Raw genomic sequence first — 16,720 nt, 5'->3', positions numbered from 1 at the left:
AAACCCCGTCCCTTGCAGCCTCGCCCAGGCTCCTCCCCTCTCGGTCCCTCTCAGTCTCGCCCAGACCCCGCCCCTCGCAGCCACGCCCAGACCCCCCCATTGCATCCTCGCCCAGGCCCCGCCCCACCCAGACCCCGCCCCACCCAGGCCCCCTCCCTCTCAGACCCGCCGCTCTCAGCCCCGCCTAAATCTTATCTCCCTCAGCCCCTCCCAGACCCCCCTCCCCTCGCAGCCCCGCCCAGACCCCGCCCCTCGCAGCCCCGCCCCGGCCCTTCTCCCCTCATCACGCTCCTTCCAAACCACTATGCCCATGCACGCACCCACCGAAACAGAGCGTTTTCTGGTCCCCGAGCTCCTCCTGACCCCACCCGCTCCTACGGCCTCCAACCGGCCCCCCCCAGGTCTCGACCCCCCCCCCCCAGCCGCTCTAGCCCCGCCCGGCCGCTCTAGCCTCCGCTCCTCTCGCTGGTGGAGGTTCCCGACCGCGCTCGCTCCGGCAACTGGAGGCACGGCAGAGGAGGAAGGGCCGACGGCGGTGGGCGGTACGTTGCGCAGGCTCGGGCCTCCCGCTCGCCGCTGCGTTGGGACCGCGCAGCCCGGTAACTGCGCACGGCTGGCCTCCCGGAGTCCTGCGCCGTCGCTCCTCCTGGACCCGGGTTCCCAGGACAACGCCTCCCGGAACGCAGGGAGCAGGCCGAGGCCGCCGCGTGGGCCTGCAGCGCCTCGCCGCTCTCTCTTCCCCAGGCCCGCACTCCCACTTGGGCTCCAGGGCCCCAGGGCTGACGTTCCCCCCAGCTTAGACCCTGAGTCGTTTTCCCCCGTTTCCCGGCTGAATTAGGTTCTTCTTCTCCACAGGTGTGTGCAGTGGCCTCAGGGATCCGGAAAGTCTAGGACTGAACTTCTCCTAACATCCAGTAATGGGGACCTGGAACCTAGGCGTACTAGAGTGCCGCGCGTAGGGCTCCAGATCGCTGGCTTCTGCGCTTTCTTCCTCTCCAAAGTTGAGTATCTCCTATCTGTGTCCTCATACATACTAGCGCCTGAGGTGCCATGGCCCCCAAGCCGGGGGCCGAGTGGAGCACAGCCCTGTCCCATCTGGTGCTGGGAGTGGTGTCTCTGCACGCAGCCGTGAGCACAGCCGAGGTGAGTACACTGGGGCTGAGCAGGGGCGCATCCCCATACCTCCCAAACCCCAAGGACCTAGTTTCCTGAATTAGAGAGAGGTTGGTGGGAAGTACGTCTAAGACCAGGTCTCCATGGAAGCCCCAAACCCTTTCCTGTTTAAAAGGGTGGCCCCGGCCTCTTTTTCCCACGTGTTCTCTCTTCCCTGTGTTGACAGGCAAGTCGAGGGGCTGCTGCTGGCTTCCTGCTCCAGGTCTTGGCTGCCACCACCACGCTGGCCCCAGGGCTGAGCACACATGAAGACTGCCTTGCTGGAGCCTGGGTGGCCACCGTCATCGGCCTTCCCCTTCTGGCCTTCGATTTCCACTGGGTGAATGGGGACCGCTCCTCTGCCAACCTGCTCCTGGGAGGAGGCATGGTGCTGGCAGTGGCTGGCGGCCACCTCGGCCCTGAGGGCCGCTCTGTGGCTGGTCAGGCAATGCTGTTGGTGGTCGCAGTGACCATCCTCATTGTTGCTGTCTTCACGGCCAACACTTATGGGATGTGGGGGGGGGCGATGCTGGGTGTGGCAGGCCTCCTGAGCCGGCTGGAGGAGGACAGGCTGCTGCTGCTACCGAAGGAGGATGTCTGTCGCTGGGCCCTGGCTGTAGGCAGCTGGGCTTACTGCCGGGCCCTGCATACACAGCGCCTCCAGTGGGAGTGACAGTTGGATACAGCCAGGCAGGGTTTCTGCCCTGCCGAACACTTTCCCTCCCACCTGCCTGCTCCTGGCGCCTTCTCCCCTAGGGGTAGACTCTTCTGCCTACTGCAGTGGGCTTGCTGCACATTGACTGGTCAGGGGCAGAGTCTGGGTGCTGTCCTTTGGCCACGTGTGGGGACTTGTCTAGACCAGAATGAAAGGGACAGGGTCCCAGACACGTTTGGGGGTCCTGATTCTGGGCTGGACATGGTTGTGGATCCAGAGAAGAGGCCTAGTCTCCAATAAATCTTAGGAATTTTGCAGGAATATGGAATCTGCCCATTTTTGAGAGGGATTGAGGGATCTTTCAGTGAGCTTCCTAAGGCCCCTCAGGACAGTAGTCAGTTACCCTGACAGGGTATGTGCTGGAACTAGGATGGCGTCTCGTGCAGCCCGGCCTCCTTTTGACTATTGTCAGGAAGACCCCTGGGCTGAGAAGACATAGCCCTGGGCCCTTACTCTCCTGGGACATGGTGGAGTTCCAGATATCCTGGCCTGGCCTGGCAGGTGGCCCTCTGGGGCAGTGACCTTCAAGAACTGACGAGTAGGGTGGAGGCAGGGGAGGGCTGTACCACAGGCGTTTCGAGAAACGCATATCCTTCCCAGAGCTGATTCGCCCTCCTGTGTACCTCCGGCCTGTGGAAGCCAGCCCTATTCCCTAATACCTTCGTTTTCCTCAGTGGACCCCTTCAGCCTCCAACCCCAGGGTTAGAGGGGGTTCGGACGAGCAGAGGATTAGATTCCGGTGGGTTAGGGGTCTGGAGTCCCCTCTCCTGGAAGTCTCTCCGCTTGCTCCTGTGGAGACCTAAGGGGTCCCGCACCCGACAGAGAGGGGTGGCCGGCGGGATTTTTCACTTGTGTCCTTCCCCTGCAGGGAAGGGGGCGAGAGCCTCTAACACAAGCCTGAGTCTTGGGGGACAAAGACACAGGCACACCCCGCCGTAGGGGTCGGCGGCCGCCACTGGCTCGTGGAGCGTGGGTGCCGCGCCGGCGCCACAGCTCGCGTGGGCCTCCCTGCCCCCAGGTGCGAGTCCCTCCGCGACTCTCGCAGGCCGCGCCCCCTCCCCGCCCACCTTCTGCAGGGGCGGGCCTTCGGGGGCCCTCGCTCTCCCATTGGCTCTAGTCCCTGGGCTTTCTTGCCCCAAGCGGCGCTCCCATTGGCCCCGCGTGGGGCTCACGTGACGGGGAAGACGAGGGGGTGGTGGCGGCGGGGCGGGGGGAAGCGCACAGCGAAAACAAAGATGGCGGCCGTGCCGGGGTCGGTGGCCGCGGCGGCTGTGGGGCTACGCGCGGGCCGGGCCTACTGAGGCGGCGGCGCAGGGAGCGGGGCTGCGGGTTCGCGGCGGCGGCGGCAGGAGAGCGGCGGGAGCGCGCGGCGCCCCTAACTTCTAGTCGGGGGAGCGCGGCGGCATCCGCCTGCCGGGCCGGCCGGCCGCTATGTCCGGCGCCGAGGAGGCCGGCGGGGGCGGCCCGGCCGCGGGGCCCGCGGGCTCCGTGCCGGCCGGGGTCGGGGTCGGGGTCGGGGTCGGAGCCGGGCCCGGGGCGGCCGCCGGGCAGGCGGCGGCGGCGGCTCTGGGCGAGGCGGCGGGGCCTGGGCTCCCGGACGAGGCGGGCTTGGCGGGCGCCCGGCAGCTACAGCTGCAGGAGGCGGCCGGCGACCCCGACGCGCCGCCCAAGAAGCGGCTGCGGGCAGCCGAGGCGGCCGAGGCGGCGGCGGCGGCGGCGGCGGCCGGCAGCGGGAAACTGGAGGAGCGGCTCTACTCGGTGCTGTGCTGCACCGTGTGCCTGGACCTGCCCAAGGCCTCCGTGTACCAGGTAGGGCCGCCGGCCGACCCCGACCCGGCCCAGCCCGGGGCTGCAGCCCCCGCCGCGGGGCCCCAGGATCCGCGTCTCCTCGGAGGCCAGGCCTGCGGGGCCCGGCGGCCGGGAACCCTCTCCGGCCCTTACAGCCACTTCCTCGCCCAGCGGGGCTCCAGCGGCTGCTCCGAAGCTCCTCGTTGTCTTTCTCTCAGGGTTTTATTTTCCGCTCGGGACCCCCCTTTTCTGTTTTCTGATCCACGTTACTTCCCGATCTAAATCGCTTGTGTTCCGCTTACCTCTCTCTTCTCTTTTCTAGACTTCCCCACGGTCCCCTGAACTCTCTCCCAACCCACAGCCTCAAACTGACCCTTAGCCCGCAACTGCTACCCGCAACCCACCCGGTCCCAAGCTCCCTGGGCTCAGAGTCCTGTGCTCGAGAGCTCCTTCCCCATTCTTCCGGCAGCCACACCCCCGAGTTTGTCCCTCCACTCCTGAACATCCTATGGACGCCTCCTTTTCTACCCTCCTGGGTGGAAGAATCCTTTCTCTTGGTTCATTTCCACTTCATCCTGAAGAACAGTAAGGAGAGGGGATTGCTGCTTGTCGGGATGAACCATTTGCAACAAGCCCCACAGTTTGGGTACCTTCTCCAGTCCCAGCCAAACCCCACATCCAGCTGGACTTGCCATGCCCCACGCTAGGCTCCTGCCCACCTCACCCAGGCCAGGCCAGGCTTCCTACGCAGCGAGTGCTCCAGGAGCCGGGCCACCCCTCCTCCCCCATCTTCACATCCGCATGGCAGTGGGACTCAGCCCTTAAGCAGCCTAGGGCTGTTAGGGTACCTGGCCCAGGTGGGTTTGACATGCCCTTTCCCAGGTAGCAGCAGGGACAAACTGGTTGACACCCAGAGGCAGAGTACAGTGTCCCCACCTTCCCTGTGTCTTTCCCTCCCTTTCAACTCCCCAGTCCCTGTGAGAAATGAAGCAGGTTCTCTGTCAGCTTTCTTTACACTTACAGGAGCTGGAAGTAGCTAATGGGGCCTTGTTTCCCTGCTTGTGTTTGAATTGGGGGCCTGGATGAGGAGCTACTTTTGTAGCAGGTGGTGTAGGGCTAGTCTAGGTTGCCATTTCCCCAAACTCTGGATCTCCCAAGTCCTTCTTGCTGTGGCATGACCTTGTCGGGAGGACCCCAGTGTGCCTGGGTGGGGAGAGGGCACTGGCTCTAACCCACCCTCCTGGGTGTCAGGCACCAGGGCCAGCTAGGGGAGCACTTTTCAGAGCCACTGGCTCCCAGAGTTAGCAGTTACTCCTTGGCTTTGGCAGTGCCTCAGCTTCCAAGATGTGCCCACTCTCCAGCTCCTTTTTCCTGGCTCACAACCTTCGATCCTCCCAGGCGGAAGAACTCTCCTTTTTTTTGAGACGGAGTCTCACTCTGTCACCCAGGCTGGAGTGAAGTGCCACAATCTCTGCTCACTGCAACCTCCGCCTTCCGGGTTCAAGCAATTCTCCCTACCTCAGCCTCCTGAGTAGCTGGGATTACAGGCGCCTGCCACCATGCCCGGCTGTTTTTGTATTTTTTAGTAGAGACGGGGTTTCGCCATGTTGGCCAGGCTGGTCTCGAACTCCTGACGTTGGGTGATCCGCCTGCCTCGGCCTTCTGAAGTGCTGAGAGTACAGGCATGAGCCACTGCGCTTGGCCAGAACTTTTTCTTGGATCTCGAGGGAGACTCCAACAAGCCAAGCCAATGGTGTGAGGCCACGGGGGAACAGGGAAGTCTCCTTGTCTCCCCATTGGTGGGTGGGTTGGAGCTGTAGCTGGAGCTGGTGGTGATGGGCCACATGGTACTGGTCCCTGGTGCACTGCATCCCCCATCTAGACTGGCCTGGCCCAGAGTGATGGCTCTGCTTCTGACCGGAGCTCCTGGTGACCAGGCCTCTGAGCCTAGCTGGTTCAAACCGGCCTGCACTGTGCAGAGTGGAGTTCTGCTCTGGGCGGCCAGAGGCAGGGAGCTGAACAGGTGTAATGGAGACCGAAGGCGCTGGGGCTGCCCTGGCTGGTGGCCCTCCCTGGCCTGGGGGCTCTGCTCAGTGACTTCCCTGGGAACAGAGCAGCTGAGCGAGGAGTGCTGTGGGCACAGGCCTCCCTGAATGCTGCCAAGAACACCTCCGGGGGGTGGCTCTCTGCTGTGAGTGGTGCCCCTGGAAGGTCAACACAGACCTGGAGACCTGGGCTCTGGCCTGCTCTGCTCCCTGGAGAATCTGGGCACAGATGGTGTGGGCCCCCACATGCTGCCTTCTGCGTGTCCCTGGTTGGGCCCATGCTGGCCATCACCCCAGCTTGGGTTCAGTCTACCATATTCTACTAGCCTTCCTTGGTGACCACGTTGATTGGCTGTCTCGAGCCAGCCAGTGTCAGGAAGGCAGCAGGTTCCACCCTCTGTTCCTGCTAGAACGCTTTTCCTGACCCCAGCAGAACACATGGCTCAGGGTGGGCATCAGCCAAGCTGGGGGCTGACTTAGACAGTCCCCGACTCTGGTGAGGAGAAGAGGGGAGTGGCCATGCTGAGCCTTGTGTGTTGTCCCTGGCACTGGGGCTGTGGGGGACAACTCCATGGGCCTCTGGAGTTGGCTGGGTCCTCAGTAACTCGAGAGCTTGTCATCCAGATACCAGATGCCACCAGTGCTGGCAGGGAAGCCTCGGGTGGTGCCCCAGGTCTGAGCCCTTGGGCCTGCAGGGCCAGCTGACCCACGGGCCTGTGCCCGTACGATGATGCCTCGCAGGCTGGGAAACCTGCTTGGGTGTCAGACTGAGGCCCTCATGCAAAAGGTTTCCGCCACCGCCGAGTCCTGCCTCACGTCAGGTTGGGGCTGCAGCCAGTACAGCAAGACTCAGCTTTTATGTTCTCTGTGTGGGTGTTAGATATGTTCTGGGGGACTGGCCTGACAAGGTGTGCAGCCACCTTCTGGAGTCTCAGGTGGGTGGCAGGAGGGCTGGTGGGGCAGCAGGGACACCTGTGCAGGAGCTTCTGGCCTGACCAGGCCACGCAGGTTGTCAGGTCGTTCCTGCCGGCTCCCTGCTCTGCAGCCCGAGGGCAGTGTGGCCTGTTGGCACCTCTGCCCATGGGGCACCTCCTCTGGGAAGAGACAGCCTCAGCGGTGCCCGGGACGTTGCAGTCGCAGCCTCATCCCTGACTTCTCTCCCTCCATTTTGGCCCTTCAGACGAGGCCCAGTGTGATGCTGCATAAGACAGACCTGGCCCTGACCCTTCCTGCTGCTGTCAGATGAGGCCCTGGGCCTTGGTGCTGGCACCTGGAGGAAGGGACTGTGCATTGTTCCCACCCCTCATGGGGCATTCTTAAGGCAAAAACAAGCTCACTCGGGTGTAAGGGCCGGGCAGGGGCCTCTCACAGATGTGGTCCAGCCGCTCCCTCTAACTCGGCCCTGCACAGTGCCCCGCCACTCCCATGCCCTCCTGCCTGAGGTGTCCTCTCCCTGCCCCTGCCCACCTCTTGGGCCCGGCAGAGGCAGCGCCCCCACTTTGAGACTTTGTTCTCTCCTTGCTACAAGGATCCCCTCCTGCCCCATCTGACCAGGGTGTGTCCACTCTGTTCTGTGGGTGGGTTGGTGTGTGCCGTGGCCCTCCCGCCTGTAGTGTCCATGTCTCTATGCCACATGTTGATAGTCCATTGATAACAGCCCAGGAAGCAGAGGTGGCTCCTCTCTGCCCGAGCCCCACACCCCCAACCAGCCCAACAGTGTGCAGTCCTGTGGGGGTGGAGTCACCATCCACATGTCCAAGGAGCTTCGGGCCCCTCTTCCCCAGTCTCCTGGGCAGCAGTACAGGACTGCAGCTGACTCGCTCTTTGAGGTGAGGAAAGTGGCAGAAAACATCTTTGTAAATACGTCTGCTTAGGTATCTAAAACACAGGAGCAAGGAAGATGTTCTGGAATCTCTGGCTAGTTGGAATTTTTGTTTTCTGTGGTGGTTATCATTTGAGTTACTTTTAGATCTAAGCAGCCTTGTTCTGAATGTGGGTCCGACTCTGGGGATTGATTGGCCACCGTTTGAGGTCTGACAGCAGTAGCAGGTGAGGGACTTCAAATCCAGCCTGGGTGGAGGGTTCGAGTCCTGGCTTCACGCTTAACAGCTGTGCGGCCTTGGACAACGTGCCGGTCCCTCTCAGACCCATGTTTGATTCGGGAGGTTAGGGGCCGAGCACGCGGGGTGCGTGGGGTGTGCCCTGAAGGACCATTGGCCCTGGTGAGGCCTTGCCTGCATGTGGATGGCAGAGGAAGGAGGACCTCCAACTGGCTGAGCAGCACTTTTGGGGTTTGTGCCACAGGGAAGCCCTTCGGCTGCATTTTGGCTCTGACGACCTCTGTCAAGGGCCTGTGGGTCCCTGACCCCTGGGTGAGCGAGGGCACTGCTGCCATGGGCCTGGGCACTGTGCCATCCTCCAGTGGGAAACAGGAGGTCCCCAGGGTCTGAGAGAACCATGCAGTCCAGGTGTGAAAGGGGTCCTACGAGGTCAGCTGACCATAGAGACCTTGGGACCACCAGGAAATCGTGGGGGCCCTTGGCCAGGGGATGGGGTCAGGGCTCCTTGAGCCTGTTCCGCCCATCCAGCTCCCCTTTAACCCCAGGGAAGAAGTAGCTCAGGTGGAGACCCTGGGTCTGCATGGGGGTCACGTGAGCTGCCTGTAGCCAGCAGGGGGGAGGGCTGGGTGCTGTCCTGAGGATGCAGGTGCAAATGGCCATTTCTGGGCCACCTGTGTGTATCAGCATCTGCAGAGGGGCCTGGGGTCTGGCTCCTGGGGTTGGCAGCCCCAGGGGCTCTGCCATGGCTGCCCAAGGTGGTGATATTTCCTCTCTGCCTGTTGGGTGTGGGGCAGTGCCACCCTGTCCCATCCCACCTCATCAGCACAGAATGAAGCTGCTCCTATACTCATCACCTGTGCACATGAGGAAACTGAGGCCCCAAGAGGGGAGCCCAAGGTCATATTACTGGGGACCTGTGGGCTGGCGTCTGAGCCCAGCACTGTGGCTTCAAGCCCACATCTGCCCTAGGAGGGCCCAGGAGGCCCTGTGATGTCAATACCCTGTGATGTCATTCCCGTGCTGTCACCACATGATGTCATCCCCTGTGGTATCACCTCTGTGATGTCAATACCTCTTTTAATGTCATCCCCATGGTGTCATTCCCCCCATGATGTCAGTCCCCCATGATGTCAGTTTCCCACGATGTCATCCCCTGTAATGTCAATACTCCCTTTGATGTCATCTCCCTAATGTCATCCCCCGTGATGTCATTCCCCCATGATGTCAGTGTGACGTCATCTCTGTGATGTCATTCCGTGATGTCACCCCCCATGATGCCATTCCCCTGCAATGTCATGCCCCTGTGATGTCATCCCCCCGTGTGATGCCAGTCTCCCATGATGTCCCCCCTGTGATGTCATTCATGTGACATCATCCTGTGATGTCTCCCCCATGATGTCATTCCCCATGTGATGTCAATTTCCCACGATGTCACCCCTCTGACATCATCCTCTGTGATGTCTCGCCCATGATGTCATCCCCCATGGCGTCATTGTTCGTCGTGGGGGTTTGTGGGATCCCCTCCTCTCCCCTCCCTTGGGGTCTTCCTGGCTGGTGGGGAGAGGTGGCCTGGCCTGGGTGCCGCAGCAGCTGCTCTGGAAGGTGCCCGGGCTCTTGGGGGCCTTGGCCCACGCCATCCCCTGGACTGTGCGGCGCCCTCCAGGGCCCAGCTTCTGTTGGGTGTTGGGCACAAGTCAGAATCAAGTGCATCTGGCCAGATGCTGCCAGGGCCAAGGATGCAGCTGCCTGTGGCCTGGCCTTGGTGTAGAGCCAGAGTCTTGCGCAGGGGCTGAGGGGACCCAGATGGTGGGGAGGCTCCGGAGCATGTGACCAGGGACCGTCCTGCTGTGGACAGACCTCCTGGGCTGAGTGTTGGTCGGGCCCGGGCCATGCACCTAGAGGATGTCCCTTGACCAGTGGGGAGGGTCTGGGGGTGAGTGTGGCTGTGTCCCTTGGCTGCTGGGCCAGTGTGGTCCAGGGCACTCTAGGGACTTCCTGTGTTCTGACTTGAATGGAGCTATTGGGGCTGAAGGGGCAGTGGCCCTGTGTCTCCTCAGAGCTTGCAGGTCCTCTTGGAGGCCCAGAGAGAGCCAGAGGAGGGCAGGGTCACTGCTGCCTCCTCATGGTATGGAATTGACTGAGCCCATGCTGGGATCTGGAGGCCCCAAAGGAATGAGGCCTGTGGCCAGGGGCCGGCCCAGGAGCTGGGGTGGCTTTTGGGGGAGAGGCCCGCAGTGCTGGGAGGTAAGTGGTGATGTGCTTGGCAGCCTCAGTGCTCCCTTAGGAGGGTCTAGGACCCCACCTCGAATCTTCCTGGGCTATGCAGAGCCAGGAAGAGAGGCCAGGTGGCCTTGGTGGGTGGGATTAGATGCTCCAGCCCTGCCTGGAACTCCCTTGGGGGTCGGGCCACAGCCAAGAAGAGTGCTGTCTTGCCTGTGCTAAGGCCACTGTACATGCAGAGCTGGACCCAGAACCTCGTCCAAGGCCCCCGGCAGTCTCACCAGGAGGTGTTTAGAGCTGGCCACGTGGAGTGGCATACCTCCGGGGGGCGGGGGGGCTGTGAGAGGACAGTGGTGTGGGCCCTTGGTCTGTGCCTCCCACGGGACAGCTGCTTCAATAGCATCTGTGCCCCCTCCTGCCCGTAGTCCACCCACCACTGACCCCTGGACTTGGCTGGCGGATTTTCACACCTTCTCCTGGGGGCAGGTCTCAGCTTATCCCCAATCCAGTCAGAGCCAGTCTCACTCCCTGCCTCAGGCAACTGTGTATGTTTTAATTTTTATTTATTTATGTATTCATGAGATAGAGTCTCACTCTGTCTCCCAGGCTGGAGTGCAGTGGCACCATTTCGGCTCACTGCAACCTCCACCTCCCGGGTTCAAGCCATTCTCCTGCCTCAGCCTCCTGAGAAGCTGAGATTACAGGCGCCCGCCACCATGCATGGCTAATTTTTGTATTTTTAGTAGAGATGGGGTTTCACCATGTTGGCCAGGCTGGTCTTGAACTCCTAACCTCAGGTGACCTGCCTGCCTCGGCCTTCCAAAGTGCTGGGATTACAGGCGTGAGCCACCGCCTGTAATTTTAATTTTTAACCAAACTGAGAACTTGAGGATTGAATGCAGGTAACGGGTGGTGTTCATGTGGATGTGGATTCCATGAAAGAGGGCTTTGTCCTCACTGTCGGTTCTCCACACGTAGGTCCTTTGACTCAGCAGACCTTAGGCCTAGTCTGACAGCTCCTTAGCTTGGGGTGCACAGGCAGCTGAAGCAGTAGGATGGCAGCTCAGACTTCCCAGGGCCCCACGTGTGCAGGGCCGGCCTCCGAGCACCACCAGGCAGGGCCCTGTGAGTGTCCCCTCCCTGACACACACCTTGTAGAGAGGCTGGGCCTGGGCAGGCCGCTCTGCTGCACCACATCCCATTCTCAAGAGGGTCCCAGGTCCCAAAGGAAGCCTGTAGCCCAGTGGCTTTCTGGAGGTTTGCATGGCTGGCAAGCCTGGGCCGGCTGCTGGAGAGGCATCAGGACAGGAGCAACTCTGCTGACTGCTCCCCTCAGCGAGCTCTAAGAGTCTTTGGGTGGGAGGCACATCACATCCCTGTCACTCCTGGCTGGCCCTGGAATGCCTCAGCCCACACACCCCACTCCAGCCAGGGCTGTGGGAACTGTGTCTGCTCAGGTACAAAAGGCTTTGTTTGTTCTTGGACCTCTTGGTTCTGGTCTGGGCTTCCCGCCTCCCATGCTGTGAGCCCCCATGGGCTGGGACCGCAGCTTGCCATGTGTCTCTCAGTGGCACCAAGTGGACGCTCGAGGCTTATGTTGAGGGAGTGAGAGCCAGGATGGGCCACTGGGCGTGCTGGGAGCCCACACAGGCAGGGAGCCCAGCGGGAGGTGCCCTGCTCCTGCCAGCCCCGGTTACCCCAGCAGGCTCGGCACCCACTCAGAGCCCCCACTTCCGCTCCCCAGGCACTCCCCGTGTGCCTACCTGCCCTTGTCCTGGGCCAGCTTGGCTCCTGCCTCCCAGCTCTGAGGAGGCCTCTGCAGGTAGCCGACCTCCCTGGACGAGGGGGCAGCTGCCTCCTCTCACCTGGGCTCACCCTGAGCCAAGTCCTCTCAACCCAGGATAAATGGCCTTTCTGAAGGCCCAGAGAGCATGCCTGCCCCAGTGTAGGAGCTGCATCCGCTCCCCACCTGACAGTGATGGCCAAGAGCCCAGTGTTCCTGGAGGGCTCCCAAACTCTGGACCTGTAGGGGGGTCAGGGCAGTCGCTGGTCCCTAAGGGAAAAGCCTGACCCTCGGCCCCAGGTGGCTGAACCCGTCACTGCCAGGGCGAGCTGTCACCTCTGTGAGCTGATGAGGCCTTGCTTTTAGGACCTCTAATCTCTGCAAGAACCCAAGCTGGCTCTGCCTGTTTCTCCTGAGCAGCTCGCAGTTTTCACCACACTCCAGCACGACTCGGGACAGGCACGTGCGCCCCTCTGCACCAGCTGGAGTCCCTCAGGACACCTGGCTGGAGCTGACGGGCATGGGCGGGTGTGTGCGAGCATGAGCCCGCAGGTCTGTGAGCTTCGTCTCCCTTTCCTTCTTCGCAGTGTACTAATGGTCACTTGATGTGCGCTGGCTGTTTTATCCACCTACTAGCAGATGCCCGGCTGAAGGAGGAGCAGGCCACGTGCCCCAATTGTCGTTGTGAGATCAGTAAGAGCCTCTGCTGCCGGAACCTGGCCGTGGAGAAAGCCGTGAGCGAGCTGCCTTCAGAGTGTGGCTTCTGCCTGCGCCAGTTTCCCCGCTCCCTCCTGGAGAGGCACCAGAAAGAGGAATGCCAGGACAGGTAACTGAGGGTCAGGGTCTTAGCCTTACAGGCGGGGCCCAGGACTGCTGGGAGCCCACCCTGGTGCAGCAGGGCCCTGTGCAGGGTGGTCTGGCTGTCTCTGCTGCCTGGGCCTTGGGGACCACCTGTGTAGCCCAGTGACGGCCCTGTGGGAGGGTGCCTGCACAGGATGGGGACAGGTGGGTTTTGCACCCAGTTGTTATCCGGACATGAGCCTAGCCTTCCAGCGCTCTTTGTGGCTGTGGGGGAGCCCCTTGAAGGGCCCAGGACAGTGTGTCCAATGCAGGACCTCAGGGAGCTTGGTGTGAGGGTACACTGCCCATGGCTACCCATCCAGTGGAGGCAGCCACCAAGTCTCCTGCAGTGAGGCTGTGCAGGACCACCACTGCCAAACAGAGGAGAGAACCACGCCACGGTGCGGGGCACACAGGCTCAAGCTTGCACTCTTCCTTCTCCTCTCTCTCCCTTTTTCTGCCTGTCTCCTTTCTGTCCACATGCTGCCACTCTGACCTCATCCTGTGGGGTGGGCTCACAGTTACGTGTGTCCTGCAGGAAGGGGTTCTTAGCTGGATGGAAGCCACATGGAAGGACAGCTTGTTGCAGCCTCCTGTTCGGGGCTCAGTCTGTGAGTGATGTACCTGCCTCCCCCAGGGTAACCCAGTGCAAGTACAAACGCATCGGCTGCCCATGGCACGGCCCCTTCCATGAGCTGACGGTGCACGAGGCTGCGTGCGCCCACCCGACCAAGACAGGCAGTGAGCTGATGGAGATCCTGGATGGGATGGACCAGAGCCACCGCAAGGAGATGCAGCTGTACAACAGCATCTTCAGCCTGCTCAGCTTCGAGAAGATTGGCTACACAGGTGAGGCGCCCCGCCGCCTGCTGCATGCCACACAGGTGTGGGTTGGGGGGCTGGCAGCCAGGAGTCTGGGGGCAGCAGGCTCTGGGCACTGGGCACTGACGGCGCCGGACAGCCGGGCTCTGGACAAGCTCCCGGTGGACAGGTGGACACCTCGGTCGAGAAGACAGGCCGGAGACTGAGTGGAAGGAGGGGCCGAGGCAGACCCCAGGTGCACACCTGTGTGGCTCTCACAGCAGCCCCGCCCACCTGTCCTCCCCACCCTGGCTTCACCACCCCGGCAAGGTGGCATCTCACTGTGGGGCTCCAGAGCCTCAAGACAGTCAGGGTCTAACCAGAAAGTGGGCAGGTCTCAGGGGGCCTGGGAGCTAGGGGCCTGCCCCTCGGACCCTGGGGCAAGAAGAGCACCCTGCCGAGTGAGGTCCTACCTGCAGGCAGTCACTGCCCCGGCCATGGGCCTCTCAAGGCTGACACGAAGCCATTCAGGGAGAGGGCTCCAGAACAAGCTGAGGGTGCCCGACTCAAACTGTAGAACCGGGAGTGGACACCCACAGACGCCCAGGCTGGATGCGTGCGCAGGCACACTGGATCTCGTGGCTCTCTGGGCCGCTGCCACCGCCTTTGAACGTGTCGGGGAGCAGGAGCCAGGCCAGAGCCTGGCCCAGAGGACAGCGAGAAGCACCTGTTGATGCTGGGGCCACTGGAGGAAGCTCCATCCCTCTACTCTCAGCCCACACCAGGCGGCCAGCTCAGAGCACCAGGCGTGGCGCAAGCAGGGTGGTCGTGGGCAGCCAGTCCCGCCCTGCTGCCTGGACTGTGCCCAGCGGGATGTGGGCCCGAGCAGGCCAGAGAGGCCGAGGGCCTGGGGTCTCTGCGGCAGCCACAGCCCGTGGTGAGTAGCAGCCTTAGCTGTCCTGGAGATACCGGGGCCTCGTGGAGTCTAGGCAGGCTGGGGCACTGTGGCTGCGGCCGTGGCCAGGTGAGAAGCCCCATTCGCGCAGGAAAGACTGGCCACCTGGGAACCCACGCCTCCACGGAGGGACTTGCCGGCCACAGGCTGTGGGCTACCCAAGAGGACTGTGCAGGCAGGGCTGCCTGCTGATTGGCAGCTCCGGATCAGGCCCGGTGCCTGCAGACCTGGTGCTCCCCTCGGGCAGGGCTGGGTGCCGCAGCCGCCTGCTGGCTTTTCTGGCAGCTCCTCTGTATCAGAACCAATAAAGTGCACTTGTTCTCGGAACCGCATCCTGTCTGTGTGTCTGCTTACCCCGCCCTGGGGGACACCCGGGGCTCGGGGCGGTGAGGGAGGCCAGCGTGGGTCGGGCACGCCTGGGGTGTGGCCTGACACGTGCAGCCTCTGGACTCTCCAGCTAATCCATGTTGATTCTGTTTGTGGTTGTTCCCCTCAAAGCTTGTGTGCACCTCCATTTGCCATAGTTGCGTTTGGCTTGCTTGTGACAAGCAGAGCCCGGTGTCCGGGTAAGTTGCCTTCCTCCCCGGCTGAGCCTGCCCTCGGCCTGGTCAGGGAAGGCGTTGCTGCCCAGCCCTGCCCACACTAACAGCCGGCTCTTTCCGGCCCTGTCTGTCTCCACAGAGGTCCAGTTCCGGCCGTACCGCACAGACGACTTCATCACGCGCCTGTACTATGAGACGCCCAGGTTCACAGTGCTGAACCAGACGTGGGTCCTGAAGGCTCGAGTCAACGACTCGGAGCGTAACCCCAACCTGTCCTGCAAGCGTACGCTCTCCTTCCAGCTCCTCCTCAAGAGCAAGGTCACGGCACCGCTGGAGTGCTCCTTCCTGCTGCTCAAGGGCCCCTACGACGACGTGAGGATCAGCCCCGTCATCTACCACTTTGTCTTCACCAACGAGAGCAACGAGACGGACTACGTGCCACTGCCCATCATTGACTCCGTGGAGTGCAACAAGCTGCTGGCCGCCAAGAACATCAACCTGCGGCTCTTCCTGTTCCAGATACAGAAGTAGGGCGGGGCCTCAGGATGCCTGAGGAGCCCACGGGCGGCATCCCAGCACCGCTGCCCTGTCCACCTGGCTGGCAGCTGCTTCACAGGACTATCTGATCACTTTAGCAAAGGAGGAGAACAAATGAAGCCAATACAGGGCAAGTCTGCATGCGTGCGCGATGGGGCCCCCGCCTCCGGCTCACCCCCCCCAACCCCTGCCTCCCCTCCTTCCGAGGGCCGCCAGAGGCTGGGCTGACCCGAAGAGGAGACGGTGCACCAGGTGCCCCGAGGCTCAGAGACGGTGGCAGCAAGGAGGCCGAGAGGCACAGCGACCCTGCCCCAGCCCTTCTGTGCAGTCAGGCGGCGGTGCTGCTCCATCCCTGCGGGTTCCGGCCGGGCGCGGGGGCCTTGCTGACATCAGACGGGATATCCGAATATCTGATAGCAATTAAAAGGCAGCCTTGTTTCGTACTTTCTGTTTTGTTCGAGGGGAAGGCATGGCTGTGAATGGACAGCGTGGGGGCTTTGGTTTGGCCTGGGGGTCAGAGCCTGCCCCGCCCCCATCTGTGTGCCGGCACACGTCCCCCGAAGAAAGACTCAGAGACACTGCCTCCCCCTACACTCTGTCATGGGGTCTTGAGACTGAGGCTTGGGCAGGAAGATCCAGGTAGGGTCGGGGCTGCCCTGGCCAACCGGCCGCTCCCAGGGAGACAGGACTCAGCCACCAGGGCTCAGCAGGCATTTTCGGAAAGCAGGGTGAAATTGTCTCTTCCCAGGAAAAAGATTAAACTCCTTGCAGGCTCTTCGATAAGTTACACAATTTTAGTGAGAAAGAGTCTATTTACTGTAGATTCAGCCTTGAGGGCCCAGCGTCCCCAGGCTGTGTGGAAAGCTTGGGTCAGTGCTTGGGCGCCTGGCTGGGTGAGAGTCTGAGGGGTGTCCCCCATGCTGCTCTCGGGGTCCTGCTGCTGGCCCTGCATTCAGGGCTCGCTGCAGAGGTCAGAGGTTGGGCAGCCCAGCTTCTCACCTGGAGGAGGTGGGCCCTTCCCATCCTCACCCTGGCCGCCCCCTGATGTGCCCTGTGGTGGCTGAGCAGGGCTGGCCTAACAGGATGGGAAGGAACCCTGCCTGGAGGGGTAATCCCTGGTCCTTTCTTCCCCTGGGACTCCCAGGGCTACTGGGAAAGATACAGCTTGACGTTCCCACCTTTGCTTAGGAGATGTGGCTCTTCCGTGATAGCTTTTTGTTGCTTCAATACCAAAGAACTGGTTTCCTCTGCTCCAGTCAGGTGCATTAACTTGCCTCACAGC

The 16,720-nt window shown here is 62.1% G+C and overlaps 2 protein-coding genes across 4 annotated transcripts; both read left to right on the top strand.

Moving 5' to 3' along the window:
• Positions 1-134: 134 nt before the first annotated feature.
• On the top strand, positions 135-2,128 carry TMEM276 (transmembrane protein 276). 3 transcript variants are annotated; one of them, XM_034966932.3, is made up of 3 exons: positions 135-542; positions 856-1,143; positions 1,340-2,128. In XM_034966932.3, exons 2-3 carry the CDS (start codon positions 1,051-1,053, stop codon positions 1,823-1,825), a joined length of 579 nt encoding a protein of 192 aa, XP_034822823.1. In that variant the 5' UTR covers positions 135-542; positions 856-1,050; the 3' UTR covers positions 1,826-2,128. The 3 variants fall into 3 exon arrangements, with proteins under 3 accessions (XP_034822823.1, XP_034822824.1, XP_057158943.1); XM_034966933.3 differs by having other exon boundaries at positions 315-599; XM_057302960.2 differs by having other exon boundaries at positions 315-744.
• A 953-nt stretch (positions 2,129-3,081) lies between these two features.
• Positions 3,082-16,230, top strand: ZFTRAF1 (zinc finger TRAF-type containing 1). The gene is made up of 4 exons (XM_034966931.4): positions 3,082-3,676; positions 12,351-12,589; positions 13,241-13,452; positions 15,041-16,230. The coding sequence occupies exons 1-4, from the start codon at positions 3,299-3,301 to the stop codon at positions 15,430-15,432; spliced, it is 1,221 nt and encodes a 406-aa protein (XP_034822822.1). The 5' UTR covers positions 3,082-3,298; the 3' UTR covers positions 15,433-16,230.
• Positions 16,231-16,720: the final 490 nt, after the last annotated feature.

The sequence above is a fragment of the Pan paniscus genome, chromosome 7 (genome assembly GCF_029289425.2).
Source record: "Pan paniscus chromosome 7, NHGRI_mPanPan1-v2.0_pri, whole genome shotgun sequence".
In the NCBI taxonomy this organism is placed as follows: Eukaryota; Metazoa; Chordata; class Mammalia; order Primates; family Hominidae; genus Pan; species Pan paniscus.
Note: the sequence above shows the minus strand (reverse complement) of the source record. Positions and strands in the feature narration are given on the sequence as shown.

Bases quoted from the DNA above. Each gene is read 5' to 3' on its own strand.
- TMEM276 (XM_034966932.3), top strand. From the start codon at position 1,051: ATGGCCCCCAAGCCGGGGGCCGAGTGGAGCACAGCCCTGTCCCATCTG. The intron at 1,144-1,339 runs GTGAGTACACTG...CTGTGTTGACAG, and splicing joins CAGCCGTGAGCACAGCCGAG to GCAAGTCGAGGGGCTGCTGC.
- ZFTRAF1 (XM_034966931.4), top strand. From the start codon at position 3,299: ATGTCCGGCGCCGAGGAGGCCGGCGGGGGCGGCCCGGCCGCGGGGCCC. The intron at 12,590-13,240 runs GTAACTGAGGGT...TGCCTCCCCCAG, and splicing joins AAAGAGGAATGCCAGGACAG to GGTAACCCAGTGCAAGTACA. The intron at 13,453-15,040 runs GTGAGGCGCCCC...CTGTCTCCACAG, and splicing joins CGAGAAGATTGGCTACACAG to AGGTCCAGTTCCGGCCGTAC.